This window comes from Rhinatrema bivittatum, chromosome 4 (assembly GCF_901001135.1).
Source record: "Rhinatrema bivittatum chromosome 4, aRhiBiv1.1, whole genome shotgun sequence".
NCBI classification, from domain to species: Eukaryota; Metazoa; Chordata; class Amphibia; order Gymnophiona; family Rhinatrematidae; genus Rhinatrema; species Rhinatrema bivittatum.
In genome coordinates, this window is record NC_042618.1 from 257,752,125 (window position 1) to 257,769,266 (window position 17,142).

Consider the following 17,142-nt stretch of genomic DNA (forward strand, 5'->3'; position numbering starts at 1 on the left):
AGATTTATTTGACCCCCAAATGACAATTTTAAAGTATCCACTTAACAGAGACACAAGTAAATAGGACACAGAAGAAAGACATTTCCATTTAAAAAAATGCACATAATGGAAATGCACATAATGGACAGCCTACATGGAATTTTCTTGGAAGGCCTTTCTCCACGGCTCCAGGACGAACTTGCGGCCCGGGACCTTCCGGACGATCTCCAGGAGCTTATAGAGCTGGCCGGACGAGTTGACCGATGCATCCAGCGCTGCTTTCGGGAGCGAAGGTCCGTCCAGGGGCAGGCCGGTCATCAAACCACGCCACCCTCGGGGCCGAGCCCCACCACCTGCGGCAGCTGCCCTTCCGCCGGAAGAACTCATGCAATTGGGCCGGGGTCCTCTCTCTGCCGAAGAACGGAGGCGTCGACGCTCGCAGGGGTTATGTCTCTACTGTGGTGGCAAGGGGCACTTCCTGGCTCGCTGCACTGAACATCCGGGAAACGCCCGAACCTAGAGTCTAGTGGGGAGTTGATTCTAGGCAGTACCTCTTCGAACTCCCCATGTACCGTCCCGGCAAGACTCTGTCTCCCAGGAGGAGGATTCGATACCTTGGCACTGCTCGATTCCGGGTCCGGGGGAAATTTTATCCGCCGAGATCAGGTACAACAACTGCAGCTCGAGGTCTTGCCTCAGGAACCACCCTTGCGGGTATCTTCCATCCAGGGGATTCCTCTCCCGGGTGCCATTACCACTCTTACGCATCTTCTCCAGCTTCAGGTCGGGCTTCTTCATAGGGAGGAGATCTCTTTTCTCATCCTTGAGAGATCCATTCACCCGCTCATCTTAGGACTGCCTTGGCTGAGGAAACATTCTCCAGTGATAAACTGGGACTCGCTGCAGATCACATCATGGGGGCCAGCATGCGTTCATCGCTGTCTTCCTGCTCGCCCACTCCAGACGCTTCCGCTCCTGGCAGCCCCGTTGTCGGTGCCACCACAGTACCAGGCCTTCCAGGAGAAGGCTGAATTACTACCTGAGCATCGGCCTTTCGATTGCGCGATTGATCTGCTGCCAGATACTACACCACCTCGCGGTAGAGTTTACCCTCTGTCTCTGCCGGAAACCAAGGCCATGTCTGCTTACATTAAGGAGAATCTGGACCGAGGGTTTATAAGACCATCTAACTCTCCGGCAGGAGCCGGCTTCTTATTCGTGGCCAAGAAGGATGGGTCTCTTCGGCCCTGTATCGATTACCGGGGCCTGAACCAGATCACCCGACGAGACCGCTATCCGTTACCCCTGATTCCGGAACTCCTGGATCGTCTGCAAGGGGCCCGCATCTTCACCAAGCTGGACCTTAGAGGGGCGTACAACCTCGTACAGATCCGACCGGGAGACGAGTGGAAGACCGCTTTTAATACCAGGGACGGTCATTATGAATACCTCGTCATGCCTTTCGGTCTCTGTAACGCCCCAGCCGTGTTCCAAAATCTAATGAACGAGGTGCTTCGCGACCTCCTGTACACCTCAGTCATCGTCTATCTGGTCGTTGTGTTAATATACTCCCGGGACCTTGAGGAACATCGTCAACATGTTCGCCAGGTTTTGCTAAAGCTAAGAGAGAACCGATTATATGCCAAGCTGGAGAAATGTCAGTTCGAGGAGGAATCCTTGCCCTTCCTGGGGTACATCGTCTCCTCTACCGGCTTCCGCATAGATCCCGATAAAGTCGCCGCTATCCGGAACTGGCCTCAACCGGTGGGAGTGAAGGCGCTCCAGCGTTTTTTAGGCTTCGCCAACTTCTACCGCCACTTTATCCCGCATTATTCCACCTTGGTGGCGCCTCTTACAGCCCTCACGCGCAAGGGTGCCGACGCACGTAAATGGACCCCAACCGCCGTACAGGCCTTCCAGGACCTTAAGGAGGCTTTCCTTCAGGACACCTGCCTCCGACATCCGGACCCCTTACGCCCGTTCATAGTGGAGGTGGATGCCTCCAATGTGGCCGTCGGGGCCGTCCTGTCCCAGATCACCAAGGACGGCAAAGCTCGGCCATGTTCCTACTTCTCCCGTAAGTTTTCACCTGCCGAGAAGAACTACGGTATCGGGGACAAAGAGCTCCTTGCCATCAAACTTGCTTTTGAAGAGTGGCGCCAGTGGCTGGAGGGGGCTCAACATCCAATCATAGTTTACACGGACCACAAAAATTTGGAATATTTATCCCATGCTCAGAGGCTCAATCCCCGGCAGGCGCGCTGGTCCCTCTTTTTTAGTCGGTTCAATTTCTCCCTTCGGTATCGACCGGCGACCAAGAATGTTAGGGCAGACGCCCTCTCACGCACCACTGAGATCGAGGATACCTCTGAGACCCCTCAATTCATTCTGGATCCGGCTAAAGTCTAACTGGCTGCCACCGAACTTGCACCAGCGGGGAGGACGGTAGTTCCCGTACGCTCGAGAAAGAGGGTCCTAGCATGGGCACACGACTCTCTGACGGCCGGTCATCCCGGGATCGCCCGGACTCTTGAACTACTAACAGAGTTCTATTGGTGGCCACGAGTGAAGGAGGATGTTCGTCTATATGTACAATCTTGTCCCACGTGTGCACAGCAGAAACCCTTACCCGGTCGTCCCTGGGGTCTCCTCCAGCCACTCCCAGTACCCACAGAACCGTGGACTCATATCTCCACGGATTTTGTGGTAGAATTACCCCCGTCTGAGGGTAAGACGGTGGTTTGGGTCACGGTTGACCGCTTCTCGAAAATGGCCCATTTTGTGCCACTTGCCAAGTTACCCACGGCTCCAGAGCTAGCTGGACTGTTCGTCCATCATGTCTTCCGACTGCATGGTCTGCCTCTACATATTGCCTCGGACCGAGGGCCCCAATTCACGGCAAAGTACTGGCGGGCTCTCTGCAGGAAATTTGGGGTTCAGCTAGACTTAACCACGGCGTTTCACCCTCAGGGCAACGGGCAGGTTGAACGCACAAATCGAACTCTGAAGGCATTCCTCCGAGCCTTTGTAGGAGAGCTGCAGGACAATTGGGTCGCTCTTCTACCGTGGGCCGAGTTCTCTTATAATCGCCATCGACACTCCGCCACGCGACAGTCTCCTTTCCAGTTGGTTTATGGGAAGGTTCCCAAACCTCCTCTACCGTTACCGGTACCTGTCTCCTCACCAGCGGCGCAACTGACGGCCAGTCAAATTCACAAGCTTTGGCACGCTACGCAAAAAAGCTTCACCGCACCGCCGCTCGGTTCAAGGCTTACGCGGATCGGTCTCGGCGCCCCGCCCCAGTGTTTCTGCCCGGATCTAAGGTATGGCTCAGTACCAAGAACATCCAGCTTCGGATTCCTTCCATGAGGCTAGCGCCTCGCTACATTGGACCCTTCCGGGTGGCCGAACGTGTTGGCGCGGTTTCCTATCGCCTACGTCTTCCTTCTACCCTTAGGATACATGATGTCTTCCATGTCTCCCTCCTCAAGCCTGTGGTCCTCTCTCGCTTTCGACCTCTCCCTCCGGAGCCCACTGCTGTTGCTTCTGACCCCGGGGCCACGTACACGGTCAAGGATGTGTTGGATGTTCGGTTCCGTCGTCATCGCTGGGAATATCTTCTCTCTTGGGAGGGATACGATCCTGAGGAGAACTCGTGGGAACCCTCCACCCACATCCTGGATAAGGACCTTCTCCGCCAGTTCCATCTGGCTCATCCAGCAAAGCCGCGACCCCCGGGGAGGGGGCGTAGGAGGGGGGGTACTGTTGCGACCCCGGGACCGACCCGGGGTCGGCACTCACCCGTGGCGCGGTCCGGACTCGTCCCCAGGCCGGTCCCAGGGTCGGCGCCCGCCCATGGCGCGGCCCGGGTCCGTTCCCGCTCGCTCGGCCCTGCACAGGCCTCTAGCACCGCGCTCCTGCCTCGCAGGAGCGGACGGCGTCTCGAGGCAGCTGGCTCCGCCCCCTAGTCGCGCGCGCGCGCGCGGCTGAGCTCCCTTCTTAAAGGGGCCAGCGCGGGAAAACCCGGGGACTGCCTCCGATGACGTCAGACGCTGCAGGGCTATTTAAGCCCTGCAGTTGCTCTTCTTCTCTGCCTTGCAACGAGGTTCCCAGGGTTTCGTTCCTGCTTCCAGTTGCAGTATCCTGCTTACTCTTCCCTCTTCCTTGGCTTCTGACTCGGACTGGCTCTCAGTGATTCCCTGGCTTCTGACACGGACTGGCTCTCGGTGATTCCTTGGCTCCTGACGCGGACCGGCTTTCGATGTTTCTGTGGTACTCGACTTGGCCTGGTGAGTGACGTTCCTTTGGCTCTCGACCTTGGACTTCTTCAGGACTCCGTCTCCGAGGTATCTCCTAAGTCCCAGCGGCCGGGTCCCTACGGGCTCCTCCTGGGGGGACACCGGCTTCCAGGGTGAATCTCCTAAGTCCCAGCGGCCGGACTCTTACGAGCTCCTCTCGGGGGAGTACTGGCTTCCAGGGCGAAGACCTTCTACCACCAGGCCAGTCTCACCTTCTCCTCAACTCCTTGACCAGCCCTTGGTCGCATAGGGCCTTCCGTGGTTTCCTCCGCCAGCCGTCCTCGAGTCCGCCTCTGCCGCCTCCCGATCGGCACCAGTGCTGAGAACCCTCTTAGCCTCCCTCCATCGGTCCCGATCGGTCTAAGGGTCCACGAAGCTAACACAATTTACTGCCAGGTTTTGGAGGGCCCTCTGCCAGAAGTTTGACGTCACCCTTGACTACACGTCTGCTTACCACCCACAGACCAATGGTCTTGCGGAGAGAACGAATCAGACCTTAAAGCAGTTCCTCCGTATCTACATCAATGAGAAACAAGATGACTGGGCTAGCCTGCTACCCTGGGCAGAATTTGCACTTAATTCTCATCTCTCCACGGATACTGGGTCCTCGCCATTCCAGATAGTGTATGGGAAGCAGTCACGCCCGCTGCTGCCAGTTCCCATTTCAATTATTTCCCCGGTAGCTCAACTCTCGGCAGACGAGTTACACCGCCTGTGGACCTCCACACAACGCGCACTGGTCAAATCCAGTCAGGTGGCAAAAAGGTACTCCGATCAGCGAAGAAGACCATACCTGCCTCTCAGGCCAGGCCAAAACGTTTGGCTAAGCACACAGTTCATCTGCCTGACGCTGCCATCAGTGCGACTGGCCCCGCGATTTATAGGGCCATTTCCTATCATCTGACAGGTTGGTGCAGTTTCATATCAGCTCCGTCTTCCGCCTTCTCTCAAGATACACAATACGTTCCATGTTTCCCTCTTGAAGCCTTTGGTGTTATCATGGCCTTCCAGCATGCCTCCGACTCCCCAACCTATTGCCTCCGAAGATGACCTCACCTATTAAGTCCGAGAAGTCTTGGACGTGAGGAAGCATAGGAAGAAATGGGAGCACCTCTTAGCGTTCGGCCCCGAGGAAAACACCTGGGAGCCGTTGGCCAACATCTTAGATCGGGGCTTGCTTGAGCAATTCCACAGAGACCATCCGTCTAAGCCCAGGCCTCCGGGGAGGCACCCTAAAGAGGGGGGTACTGTTGTGTTCCGCGCCCTACCTCATCCGTGGGGGTGGCACACCACGGCAATGCCAAGTCATGACCCTGGGCCGGCGCCCGCCACCCCGGCGCAGGTTCCCAGTCTGGCCGCCGGGTGGGGAACCGTCCCCACTCCTCCCCCCTCGCGGCGCTCTGTAGGCTTTCCTCCCCGGAGGAAATCCAAGGTAGCCACCACCATTTTTAGGCACGAGGCCGCGCCTCGTCACCAGAATTAAAGGGACCTAAACCCTTTAATTACCCACAGCTGCTGCCAATGGTCCAGAGCAGAGGAAGTATAAAAGGAGGCTTCCTCTGCTCATTCCTTGACTTGGCAACTTTTGGGTTAGTCAGGTCTTCTTGCTTCGGTGAGTACTTCTATTTTGGATCCTTGTTCCTGTTTTGTCTTGGTGTTTCTGGTTCCTGACTTCGGATCGGCTAGCAGTGATTCCTGGTGTTTGACTTCGGATCGGCTAGCAGTGATTCCTGGTGTTTGACTTTGGATCGGCTAGCGGTGATTCCTGGTGTTTGACTTCGGACTGGTAAGCGACGACCCTCTGGCACTTGACCTTGGACTTCTTTTGGACCATCGTCTCCAAGGGCCCACCTAAGTCCCAGCGGCCCGGGTCCCTACGGGCTCCTCCTGGGGGGACCGCAGGCTTCCAGGGTTGAAGCTCCAGTCAGCCCTTGCACCGAACGCTCAACCTCTCAAAGGTCCACCTAAGTCCCAGCGGTCCGGGTCCCTACGGGCTCCTCCCGGGGGGACCGCGGGCTTCCAGTGGCGAAGACACAGTTCCTTTTCTCGACGTCATGACTCTTCGTCTGCCTCTATAGTCGCTTCTGTCTCCAGTGCCGAGGGTCAGCTGGTCACATCTTCTGTTTCTGCCTCGCCACCCAACGGGAGAACCTATGGACCTTCCTCCTCAGGTATTCCATCCTCCCGTCTGCCCAAGGGTTCACAAGCCTGAGCATAACAGATGTCTTCTAAAGACTTGCTCAAAAGCTATCTAATCAATATATCAGGATTTTCAGCAACATCGATTCCATGGTATCCAAAATGTTATACTTACCAACAAAGCAGGATTTTATTTATTTTATTATTTAACAGTTTTCTATACCGACATTAAAATACACATCATATCGGTTTACATTATAACAGCAGGTAGAAATTACATCGAACGGGGAGACGGGGATGGAGAACCGATAGGAACAAGAGTTAGAGGGGCTCTAACAGGGAGCCCGAGGCAATAGTTAAAAATAGAAAAAGGGGGGGTGGGGGAGGAGGAGGGAGCTATATACAAAGGGAGAGTTGGGAGGGTGAAAAATTAGGGGCTAAAATACAAGGAAGGGGTGGAAGGAGGGGGGGCAGATATTTACATGGGCGGTGGGAGTGGGTAGATTGTAGCAAAGCTTGAAGTCAGTTGATACTTTATCAGATATAATATAGAAATTTATCAGATATAATAGAAAAATCCTTTGAGACAAATATTGAAACTGGTTTCATTTACACAGGTGTCTGATAGAGACTTGATACTCCAATTGTATTTTCGTAAGCAACAACAGCAATTTTATGGTAAACAAATTAGAGTATTCCCTGATATTACTAAATTGATGCAAGAAAAGAGAAAATCTTTTCTACAGATGAAGAATGAAGTGATAACAAGAGAAGCCAAGATCTATTTAAGATTCCCATGCAGATGTATATTTGTATTTCAAAATGATAGATTTATTTTTATGGAGAGAGCAGCTAAGGCAGTGTTTAGATTCGCACTCCTAAGAAAACTCCTAGAAGGTGTTGACTATATATGAAAGGTGCAATTTTGTCATTGTGCGGTTATTATTATTGAAAATTTTCCTGTATAATCTGCTTTAATGTAATTGCTCTCTATTCATACTTATAATATACGGATAAAATTATTAACCTTAGTTTTTGGGCCTGTTTGGCCATGAATATTGGAATTATATCCTTTCTGTGTTTTTCTGAAAACATTGTTTCAATGTTATTTGTTAGAAATCAATACAAAAAAATTAAAAAAAAAAAAGAATATCTCAGGTATCCATTCTTGACCCACAAGACAAGACCTCCATAATCCTGAAGGCCTGAGCACACTGACCTTAGGCCCCAGCCACCTTCCCAGGACAGAAGGCAGGACTGGCCACCCTCTCCCCTTGGAGAGACTACCCTACCAGCACCTCTCTTTAGTCAGAGAGACATTCCAAAGTACCCTGAGCCATAAAGGCACACAAGTTTTGTAAAACTCCTGATTACTGTCACTGGAGAGTTTCATACCTCTTCTGTATACTCCTACTGTACTCTGATACCTCTCACTTCAAACAGGGTCTATTGCGACCAGTGCTGCTACTCTAGTAAGGGACAGTTTTGGGAGTCATTTCATGTGCCTCACTTGAGTCTCCATGTTTACTAGCGCTGTTCACTCATCAGGAAGGCAAGGACTACAAACATATTCCTGCACTGTGTTCTAAAGATAAAACTTCAAGAAAATTAGCTCATTGTTATATTTCTTTTTCTTTGCTTCTTATTAGCCACCCAAATGAAAGAAAATGATAAAATTGCCTGCTTACTTGAGGACCGACAAGCAAATGACATCAGAAATTTAAACAAAGCCATTGATGAGTTTCGACTGCGCTATCAAATGCCACAGACCAGGCGCGAGTTTGATCTTTCTGATCCAGAAGCTGTAAAGAAAGCTCTTCCTGCTCGACTAAATGACAGTGACCCTCGTTGTACTGTCTCTGGCATTCAGAAGTTTGTTGGTGAAGATTTAAGCCAGAAACAGAGAAGGAAATTCCAGCAAGAGCAGTTGAGAGAATGGTCTTTGCAGCAACAAAGGGATCTGGAGAAAGCTCAAGCAGATCAAAAGTTTGCAGGTAAAATGAGTCTTAGGTCTACATTGTATCCATCCTTTCACTTACTGACGTAGCAGAATTGTATGTCTCTTGTAAAATATTCTTAGCCATCAATGAATAGCTAGGAAATATAGTAGCATTTTGCTACTTCTTGGTACCTTTTTAAAATTTGGATTTTGGACTTTTTACTATCCTTGCCTCTTTAATTCATTTATTTGTTAAGACATTTTAGGATTGTTTGAATGGAAAAGTATTTCAAAAGTATTCTTGCTCTTTCTCTGCTTACTATTATATTGTATGGAGTACAATTTTCAAATAGCCTGCCTAGAGATTAATTTTCACAGGCATTTCCTTGGGTAAAATAGTGCTTTACCTGCATAAATGACCTGTTATCAAATTGCCTGCCCAATAAGCAGGGAAATTATGCAGGTATATGCTGTATGTATTTTAAGTTTACCCGAACAGAGCAGAGGCATTCCCGGGGACAGGAGGCTGATGTTAGGGAAAAGTTTGCACTTATAAGCAAAGTTAACCAGATAAACGTATCCTGCTAATTCTGTAGGGATATTCAGTGGCACAGGCTTGCTGCTGAGTATACTCAGCAATGTCAAAGTTAGCCGGATAAGTTTATCCGGCTAACTTTAGGATTGCCAAAGACCAGTCCTTAAGTTATCTGGCTACCAAAAAATGCTGAAAATCAGAGTTTATTCAGTCTGCAATGGAATGCCCCCGCCCCACCCCTGATCTGGCAGGATAAACAGTTCTCCAACTATCTTAGAACTAGTCAGCATAGTGGGATTTTCAACTCCACCATTTAAACAGCTAAGTTCAAACTCAGCTGGACAAAAGAGGCCGAATACAAACCTCTACATGTATAAAATTTCATGAAAAATGTCCGCACACATAATAGCAAATGTAAATGTGTGCAGATAGTGTTCGTGTTCACTTTTAAAATTTGTGTAACTTATATGGGGTTTTTACCATCTAATTTTTCAGGGTAGTACAAACTAACTGGCTGGTTTTAATGCACATACAGTACTTTATGGAAATTATCAAAGAGAAATAATTACATTGTTTCTTTTTGAAAATTAGCAAGTTTAGAGTATAGGGGCTAAACATATCCATGCGTTTTCACCGGCTGTTTGTGTGGGCAGCCAATCAGGGGCAAAATAACAAGCATAAACTGGAAAAATCAAATGTACGTGTTCTATTTTTCATGCCCAATCTAAACATTCCTACAAAATGGCCCTTGGCTCCCATTTGCCCCTTATGTGTGGGGCAATGGGAGCCACGTGTCATCTGACACTGTTTTCAGTGATGGTACGGGTTGGGCAATAGCCAAGTGCAGAATTGTTCTTGCTCCTGGGGGGGCCCCTTTAATTCAAAATTGAGTAAAAACAGGGTCTGGGGATGACTGGGGGCCTTGGGGGTCAGTGGGAGGGGGAATTTTGGAGATTTGAGGTGAGGAAGTTACAATAAGGGGGCAGGACTTAACTTATATTCAGGGTGGGGCTGTGCTGGGGAAGAGGGAGGCCTAGAGGGGAGGCTATGTCCATAGTGGGCAGGAGGGCTTTGAAATGATGCATAGTTTCCCTAACCTAAGCCACATAGCAGGTGCAAAGTATATGCATAAGCTGTGGTGAATTTTCACCAAAATTTGAAAATTTACTAAAGATACACGAGTACAAAAAATGTCTGCATATTGTACTGCTAGGTGGCTTAGTGAAAATTGCCCCTATCAGACCTAAAGTAATAAGACAGGAGTAAAAAACTGTGTTGTATTTCAGTACACATTTTCTTAACTCCTGCTGCTGTAAGGCTATAAGCTAATAGTATGTTAATGGATCAGGAGTTCAAAAGAAGCTCATAAACCTTAAAATGTGCATAAAAACAGGAATAGTATGCATAAATCATGTTTAATGTGTACAAACTATGATTTATGTGGAAGAAACTTGATTTATGCATACAAACCAAGATTCAGGAGTACAGAACATGGATTCTGAGCATAAATATTGTTTTGCATGCACAAATCATGCTTAATGTGCACAGAACATGTTAAGAGTAGAGCCCTGGTTTGTGCACATTGTACAGAAACCATAGATTTGTGCAGCTAAAAGTTGTGTGCACAAAAGATGAATTAGGGGCACAATCTATGTTTCTATGTTTCTATAATCTTTATCCCCCTAAATTGTACGCAGAAGACTTGAGTTAGAACCATAAGTTATACACCTAAAAGTTGTGCACTCAAAACATGAGAACATAAAATTTGTGCTCATAGGTTGTGCCAGAAAACCCAGATAAAGCATGTTTTATGCGCATATATCTTGAGTACAAAGACCCCAGCACCACAAATTCCAGATTCAGCCCCATAGACTAACACTCGCCCAGAAACTTTACTCCACATCTGACCAGAAATTAAATTTCTGGTATTGTTTTAAGCCTACACACCTCTCTGCTTTGGGGCATAATAGCTAATGCCTGATTAACATGGCTAAGCCGTGTGCACAAAACTCCTTGCTACATCAGAAGTAAAGTTCTGTGCTCAAAAATGTGTGCAGAACCACACACTGACCTGTGCACACAGCTTAGCACACCTCATGAATGCCTTTCAGGTTGATTTTGAAACAAGCACGCAAGGATAGGATAGAATTTTATAATTGTGTGCGCATTTATGCACGTATGTTTTAAAATGTACCAACTACGTGTTAAGTATGCTTCTAATTTTAAGAGGCTACTCGAGCACAGCTAGTGCATGTGTGTCTTCATTAGGACCTTGTCAGCTTTTACTCATGTATGTCAGCAAATTTTAAAACATGCTCGCACAGGGACAACCCAGTTTTTCCAATTAGTCCACCAGTTTGCCCAGTTAATATCAAGGTGTTCCAAACCCCTCTGGTTCTTTATCATGTACGCTCCCAGTTGACCCAGACCCCCTCACCCTGTCCTCTAAGCCTTAAAACTCGAGATCTACAGACTTGCTGTTCATCTGGACTAGCAGTAAAGTTACGAGGATAACAAGCCCACACACACCGTGATCTCCGGTTTTAAAATTCGGAGTTATGCGTGTAAGTGTTGGCTCCAGGCTGGAACGCCTATGCCCCACCACTTTTCCGCCCCCTTATTCCTCACTCGCTCACGGGTACTTACGCGCATATTTTTTAGCTTTTTAAAATCCGTGTTGCTGACGCAAGACCCACATATGCATGTATGTGGGCATTAAGCTGTTTGTGTGTACCACATATTATAATCTGGCAGAATGCACACATTATGGTTTTAATTGCATTTAGAGGATCTATATGACAAGAACAGGATTAAACTTGATGAAAGGGCTATGGACCTTCAAAGAATGGAGGAAGAATCAAGACGAGCTGTGTGTCTGGCTACAAAGGACTACAATGTAGCCCAGGTAATTTGACCTTACTTCTAAAGGGATAGTAAAATGTTACAAACCATTATTTTAAAAACATATTAGAGGTGCTGATGTTGCAGCAAAGGGAAAGGTCTGCTGTTCAGGAAATGGATAGCCTCTGAACAGCAGTAGAAGTATCAGGCAACTCGCATCTCTATAACAGAAACCTTTATAGTATCAAGCACTAATGTATAGCAGTGCAACATTTTCCCATCTACTCAATGTGCCATGTATCTAGATTATATTGAAGCTCGTGGCAGTGGGTAGGAGAATGGAAGTAGACCAGGGATGAGCAAACTGGAGGACATAAACAATCCTGAATGGGGCAATGGCTGCCCAATAAGGGAAGAAAAAATGGCTTTGCTGTCGAGTCTCATTGCTGTGGAGGCACTGCAAACTCAGGTAAGAGGGAGCTGTCAGAACGTAGTGACATATTTGTAAGCATTTATGGTAGCTATCTCAGAGAGTCCATCTCCTTCCCCTGTGTATCATAATATACAGCATATACACATAGGGGCAACCTCTATCCATTCATATATATGTATTTTCTACACCAAATTCAAAACACCATATTTGTATTAATCATACCCAATTTGTATACATATACATGTAATATTACAAAATGTTACATCAAAATTACCCTATACAATCAAGATTAATACTTATGGACACGTTGGTAGTACATCCTACACATTTACATCATATTAGACATAACAATATCATATCCCCTTATAAAACACATATGCCCATATCATATATCCACCACACCCATGCACACCCATTCACTCATAGTCACACCATCCATACATCATACATATCTAAGTTCACCCCTAAAATCCCACAATTCAACTTTTACTTCCAATTTTCCATCCCATCAATCAATTTTTACTTCCAATTATCCCAACAAGGATCCTTGTTTCGCCCCATTCAGGCTTCAACAGGGGATGTACTTATATAGTCTTCCCTTCAAATCACCGGCCCATTCTCTTCTACACCAGCAAACTCCAAACCGGCATGATCCACCGCTCACATATGTCCGAGTATCACCCTCTACCTATAATATATAACAATCATTAATGCCATTCCCTAAATGTCTTCTATTATAATTCTTCCTAAATTCAAAGCCACTTACTACTTTTTCCTTATGCCATACATGTCCATAATGATCTTCCTGAACGGGGCGAAACAAGGGTCTTTGTATAGATGGTGTGACTATGAGTGAATGGGTGTGCATGGGTGTGGTGGATATATGATATGGGTATATGTGTTTTATAAGGGGATATGATATTGTTATGTCTAATATGATGTAAAGGTGTAGGATGTACTACCAACGTGTCCATAAGTATTAATCTTGATTGTATAGGGTAATTTTGATGTAACATTTTGTAATATTACATGTATATGTATACAAATTGGGTATGATTAATACAAATATGGTGTTTTGAATATGGTGTAGAAAATACATATATATGAATGGATAGAGGTTGCCCCTATGTGTATATTTATATTTGTAAGCATGCATCTCTTTCAGTGGGCTGGGGAGAGGAACTGCTTCTGCTGCAGCAGAACTCTGTGGTAGAACTGGACATAGGAGGAGCCACTGCAGTTTTCACAACCCATGAAGAGCTGCTACCCTCAGGCCTCAGCCCGTGAGGATTTCCTGCTGCTGCCAGATCCCTAGCAGGGAGTGGGATCACAGCTGTTATGGTCCCAGTAAAATAACCGGTGAGATAGGGAGGGGAATGGGAAAAGAGGCTAGAGAGATTGAGGAGATGGGGAAAGAGAATAAAGGCAAAAAGTGAATTAAAAATGTTAAATAAGCAAATCAAAACCTGAGAAAATAAAAAATAGAGAGAAAAATATGAAAAATTAGTGAAAACAGTAGAACAAAAACAAAAAAAAAGTTGGGCAGGATGGGATGGAGTTTTTTCAGCTCCTAAAAATATTTTGCTGGCTCCTTACCATTATGGTGTGTGGCCTGTGTGTCTGGGAGTGGAGCATGTGTCTCTGTGTTTGCCTGGCGAGCTGCGATCTAAACCTCTATGTTTTTCTGTCTGGGTGTGGAGTCTCTGTGTCTATATCTGTTTGGGCGTTGGTCTGGGTATGGAGTGTCTGGGTATGAAGTATCTGTTTCTCTCTGTGTCTGGGTGTGGGGTTTCTGTCTGTCTGTGCTTGTGTGCGTATGTTCGGACCTACTCCTTTCAGCAACTTGAAAAGAAATAAAATGGGGGCTTTGAGCCACTGGCTGGCAATGTGGCTGTCATATGTGTGTATATATCACATCAGAGTTTTAAGATTGGTAACTTTAGGATATTGTCCTGTAAAGATGAGATGGACATTATTCAGATTCTTGGTTCTGCTCAAAAACATTTTTTTTTTAAAGTGGTTTTAATGAATTGTGAACTTATATTATTATATGTACTTTTGATTATTACGTGTATTATTGTATGTATTTTTGATTATTAAAAACATGTTTTTTGTTCCTCATAAATATGTGTGCATTTTTATAATAGGTGAGGACCATTAAATTAAAAATAGTTCTCTTCTGTCTTTATTTGTTTTGACTATCTATCTATATATATATATATATACATACACACACGTCAGAGAACCCTAAAATAGGATAAGTAACATCACTAATGTTTTAAATGATTTGGAAGATGCATAATGTTGCAAGCTTTATTACACAAAAGCTTTATTACACAAAAAATAAAATTGGCACAATAATACACACATATATTTATCAATTGCCCTAGTTAATCATTCCTCATTCACACCGCTTCAAGAAAGATACTGTGTGAATTGCAAATGAGTCACATGGAGGATACCTTCATAGACAAGCAGGATGGTAGTCCTCACAGATGGGTGACATCATCAGATGGAGCCCAGCATGGAAAACTTTTATGAAAGTTTCTAGAAACTTTGACTGGCACACTGAGCATGCACAGCATGCCACTATCTGAGTGTCCACGCAAGGTCCCCTTCAGTCTCTTATTTTCCACGGTGCTAGTTGCTTTTAAAGTATTTTTTTCTCCTGTTTTACATCGGGCCCCCTTTCCTCCAGACAGTGTCCCCTCGGCGCGGCAGGTTAGTTTTACCATTTCAACCTTTTCACGGTAGATTCCTGGCGGCTCGCTTCTCTGTGACCGCCATTCATTGACTGCTCGCTGGCTCGTTTTCATAGCATTTTCCGGGTTTCGCTGTTGCCCTCAGTACCCGTGGACCTTATCCATCATAGACCCACATGAGGTCTGCATCCTCTGCCGGGGGGCATTGCATCACGTCCAAGGATGTCAGCTGTGAGATCAGATGACCCCCAAAGGCCTGTCGTGCTCATCTCGACAAATGGAGAAACTCTTTGGCCCCAAAAAGTCCACTCCATCTATGCCAGCTTCAGAATCCCCAACACCCAGGGGTAGAGGGAACAACTGGATACGCCGTCTCTCTGTACACCCCCAGCAGCTACTTCCAAGGATCGGGGAGCCGGTGATTTGCCCTCACTGCTTTCGATGCTTTCTCGGAAATTGGTTTCCTCCACTTCCTCGATGACTGGAAAAGACCTGACCAAGCACCGTGGGAAACCTGTAAGCATCACCACTGGTCACCGTTGGCGCACAGCTCCGGTCACTGGCGTCCGTCATACTGCCACCAAAGTGGCCCCGTGGTGAGGAGGACCGATCATCCAGCAGACCCAGGAGCCCAAGACGGTCCCTACCGACATCCGTGCCGGGCACCGGGGCTCCGAGGAGAGTCCAGTAATGCCTCGTCCCCCTCCACCAGTCCTTTTTTTACCGGTCTTCCAGGAGGAGTTGGACTGCAGGGTGCGGTGCTCCAAGCCTTACAGGGCATTGAAACCCCCACCCCCACCCTGGCACCGACTGGATCCCGCACCATCTCTGTTGTTGCCCCTGCTTGAGCATCTGAACATCTTACTTGGTGCCCTTCAGACGCAGCCAGTGCTCGGGGGACCATTGGTTCCCCCAAGCCACCGATACCCTCCTGGAAGCAATTCTCATCATCAGGTCCGAGGAGGAGGAAGACATGCACCAACCACCAGCGCCATCCGGTGCTTTGGTCCTGAGGCCACAGTTCCCCAAGCCTGTGCCTGGGCCCTCAGGCTTTCCACAGCCTTGGTACCCTCAGTCCCTCAGTGTCCAGATCGAAAGGTTTGGACAGGCCTCACCCACACAGGCCCCTTGGGGCCACGGCGGGAAGGTCTGGCCGGCCCCGGATGATGACGTCAGCACCTGGGGAGATTTAAACCTCTCCCTGTGAATCTTCAGATGCCTTGCAACGAGGTTCCTGCTTAGCTGCTTCCGGTATTCTCCTTGACCCTGCCTTGCCTGCCGCCTGCCTTGACTCAGCCTGGATTTTGACCCTGCCTTGCCTGCCGCCTGCCTTGACTCAGCCTGGAATTTGACTCTGCCTTGCCTGCCGCCTGCCTTGACTCAGCCTGGACTTTGACCCTGCCTTGCCTGCCACCTGCCTTGACTTTGACCCTGCCTTGCCTGCCGCCTGCCTTGACTTTGACCCTGCCTTGCCTGCCGCCTGCCTTGACTTTGACCCTGCCTTGCCTGCCGCCTGCCTGGACTTTGACCCTGCCTTGCCTGCCACCTGCCTGGACTTTGACCCTGCCTTGCCTGCCACCTGCCTTGACTCAGCCTGGATTTGACCCTGCCTTGCCTGCCGCCTGCCTTGACTCAGCCTGGACTTTGACCCTGCCTTGCCTGCTGACTGCCTTGACTTAGCCTGGACTTTGCCCCTGCCTTGCCTGCCGCCTGCCTTGACTCAGCCTGGACTTTGACCCTGCCTTGCCTGCCGCCTGCCTTGACCCTGCCTGGACCCGGACTTTGGTTGCTTGCCGCCTGCCTTGACCCTGCCTGGACCTGGACTCTGTTTGCTTGCCGCCTGCCTTGTCCCTGCCTGGACCCGGACTTTGGTTGCTTGCCGCCTGCCTTGACCTTGCCTGGACTCGGACTCCGTTTGCCTGCCGCCTGTCTTGACCCTGCCTGGACCTGGACTCTGTTGCTGGCCGCTTGCCTTGACTCTCCCCTAGGCTATTCACTCCACCATCCAGAGAGGAGTTCATCCGGACCATTCCTCGGTGAGTACCCTCCAGACCAAGGGTCCACAGTAGAACAGATTGCAAGGCCATGGACCCGGTGGACTTGACGGGCCTCCAGGCTATTCCAGGCCTGGCTCAACAACTTATGCAACAGAGGCAACAACAACAGTGCCTAGAGACTCTGACCGCCACTGTTGAGCTTTTAGTGAACCGGCTTGACTCGGTCCGAGGAGCAGAGGCTGCAGTTCCTATGCCTGCAATTCCGAGCTTTACAAGTGC

The 17,142-nt window shown here is 48.4% G+C and overlaps 1 protein-coding gene across 1 annotated transcript in view; it reads left to right on the forward strand.

Annotated features, from left to right (window-relative positions):
* Positions 1-17,142, forward strand: part of RIBC2 (RIB43A domain with coiled-coils 2) — a 74,584-nt gene that overhangs the window by 13,493 nt on the left and 43,949 nt on the right. Inside the window, exons 3-4 of the mRNA XM_029600058.1 lie at positions 8,066-8,410; positions 11,677-11,795. Of these exons, the coding sequence (XP_029455918.1) occupies positions 8,066-8,410; positions 11,677-11,795 (464 nt within the window). The remainder of the gene's footprint in view (positions 1-8,065; positions 8,411-11,676; positions 11,796-17,142) is intronic.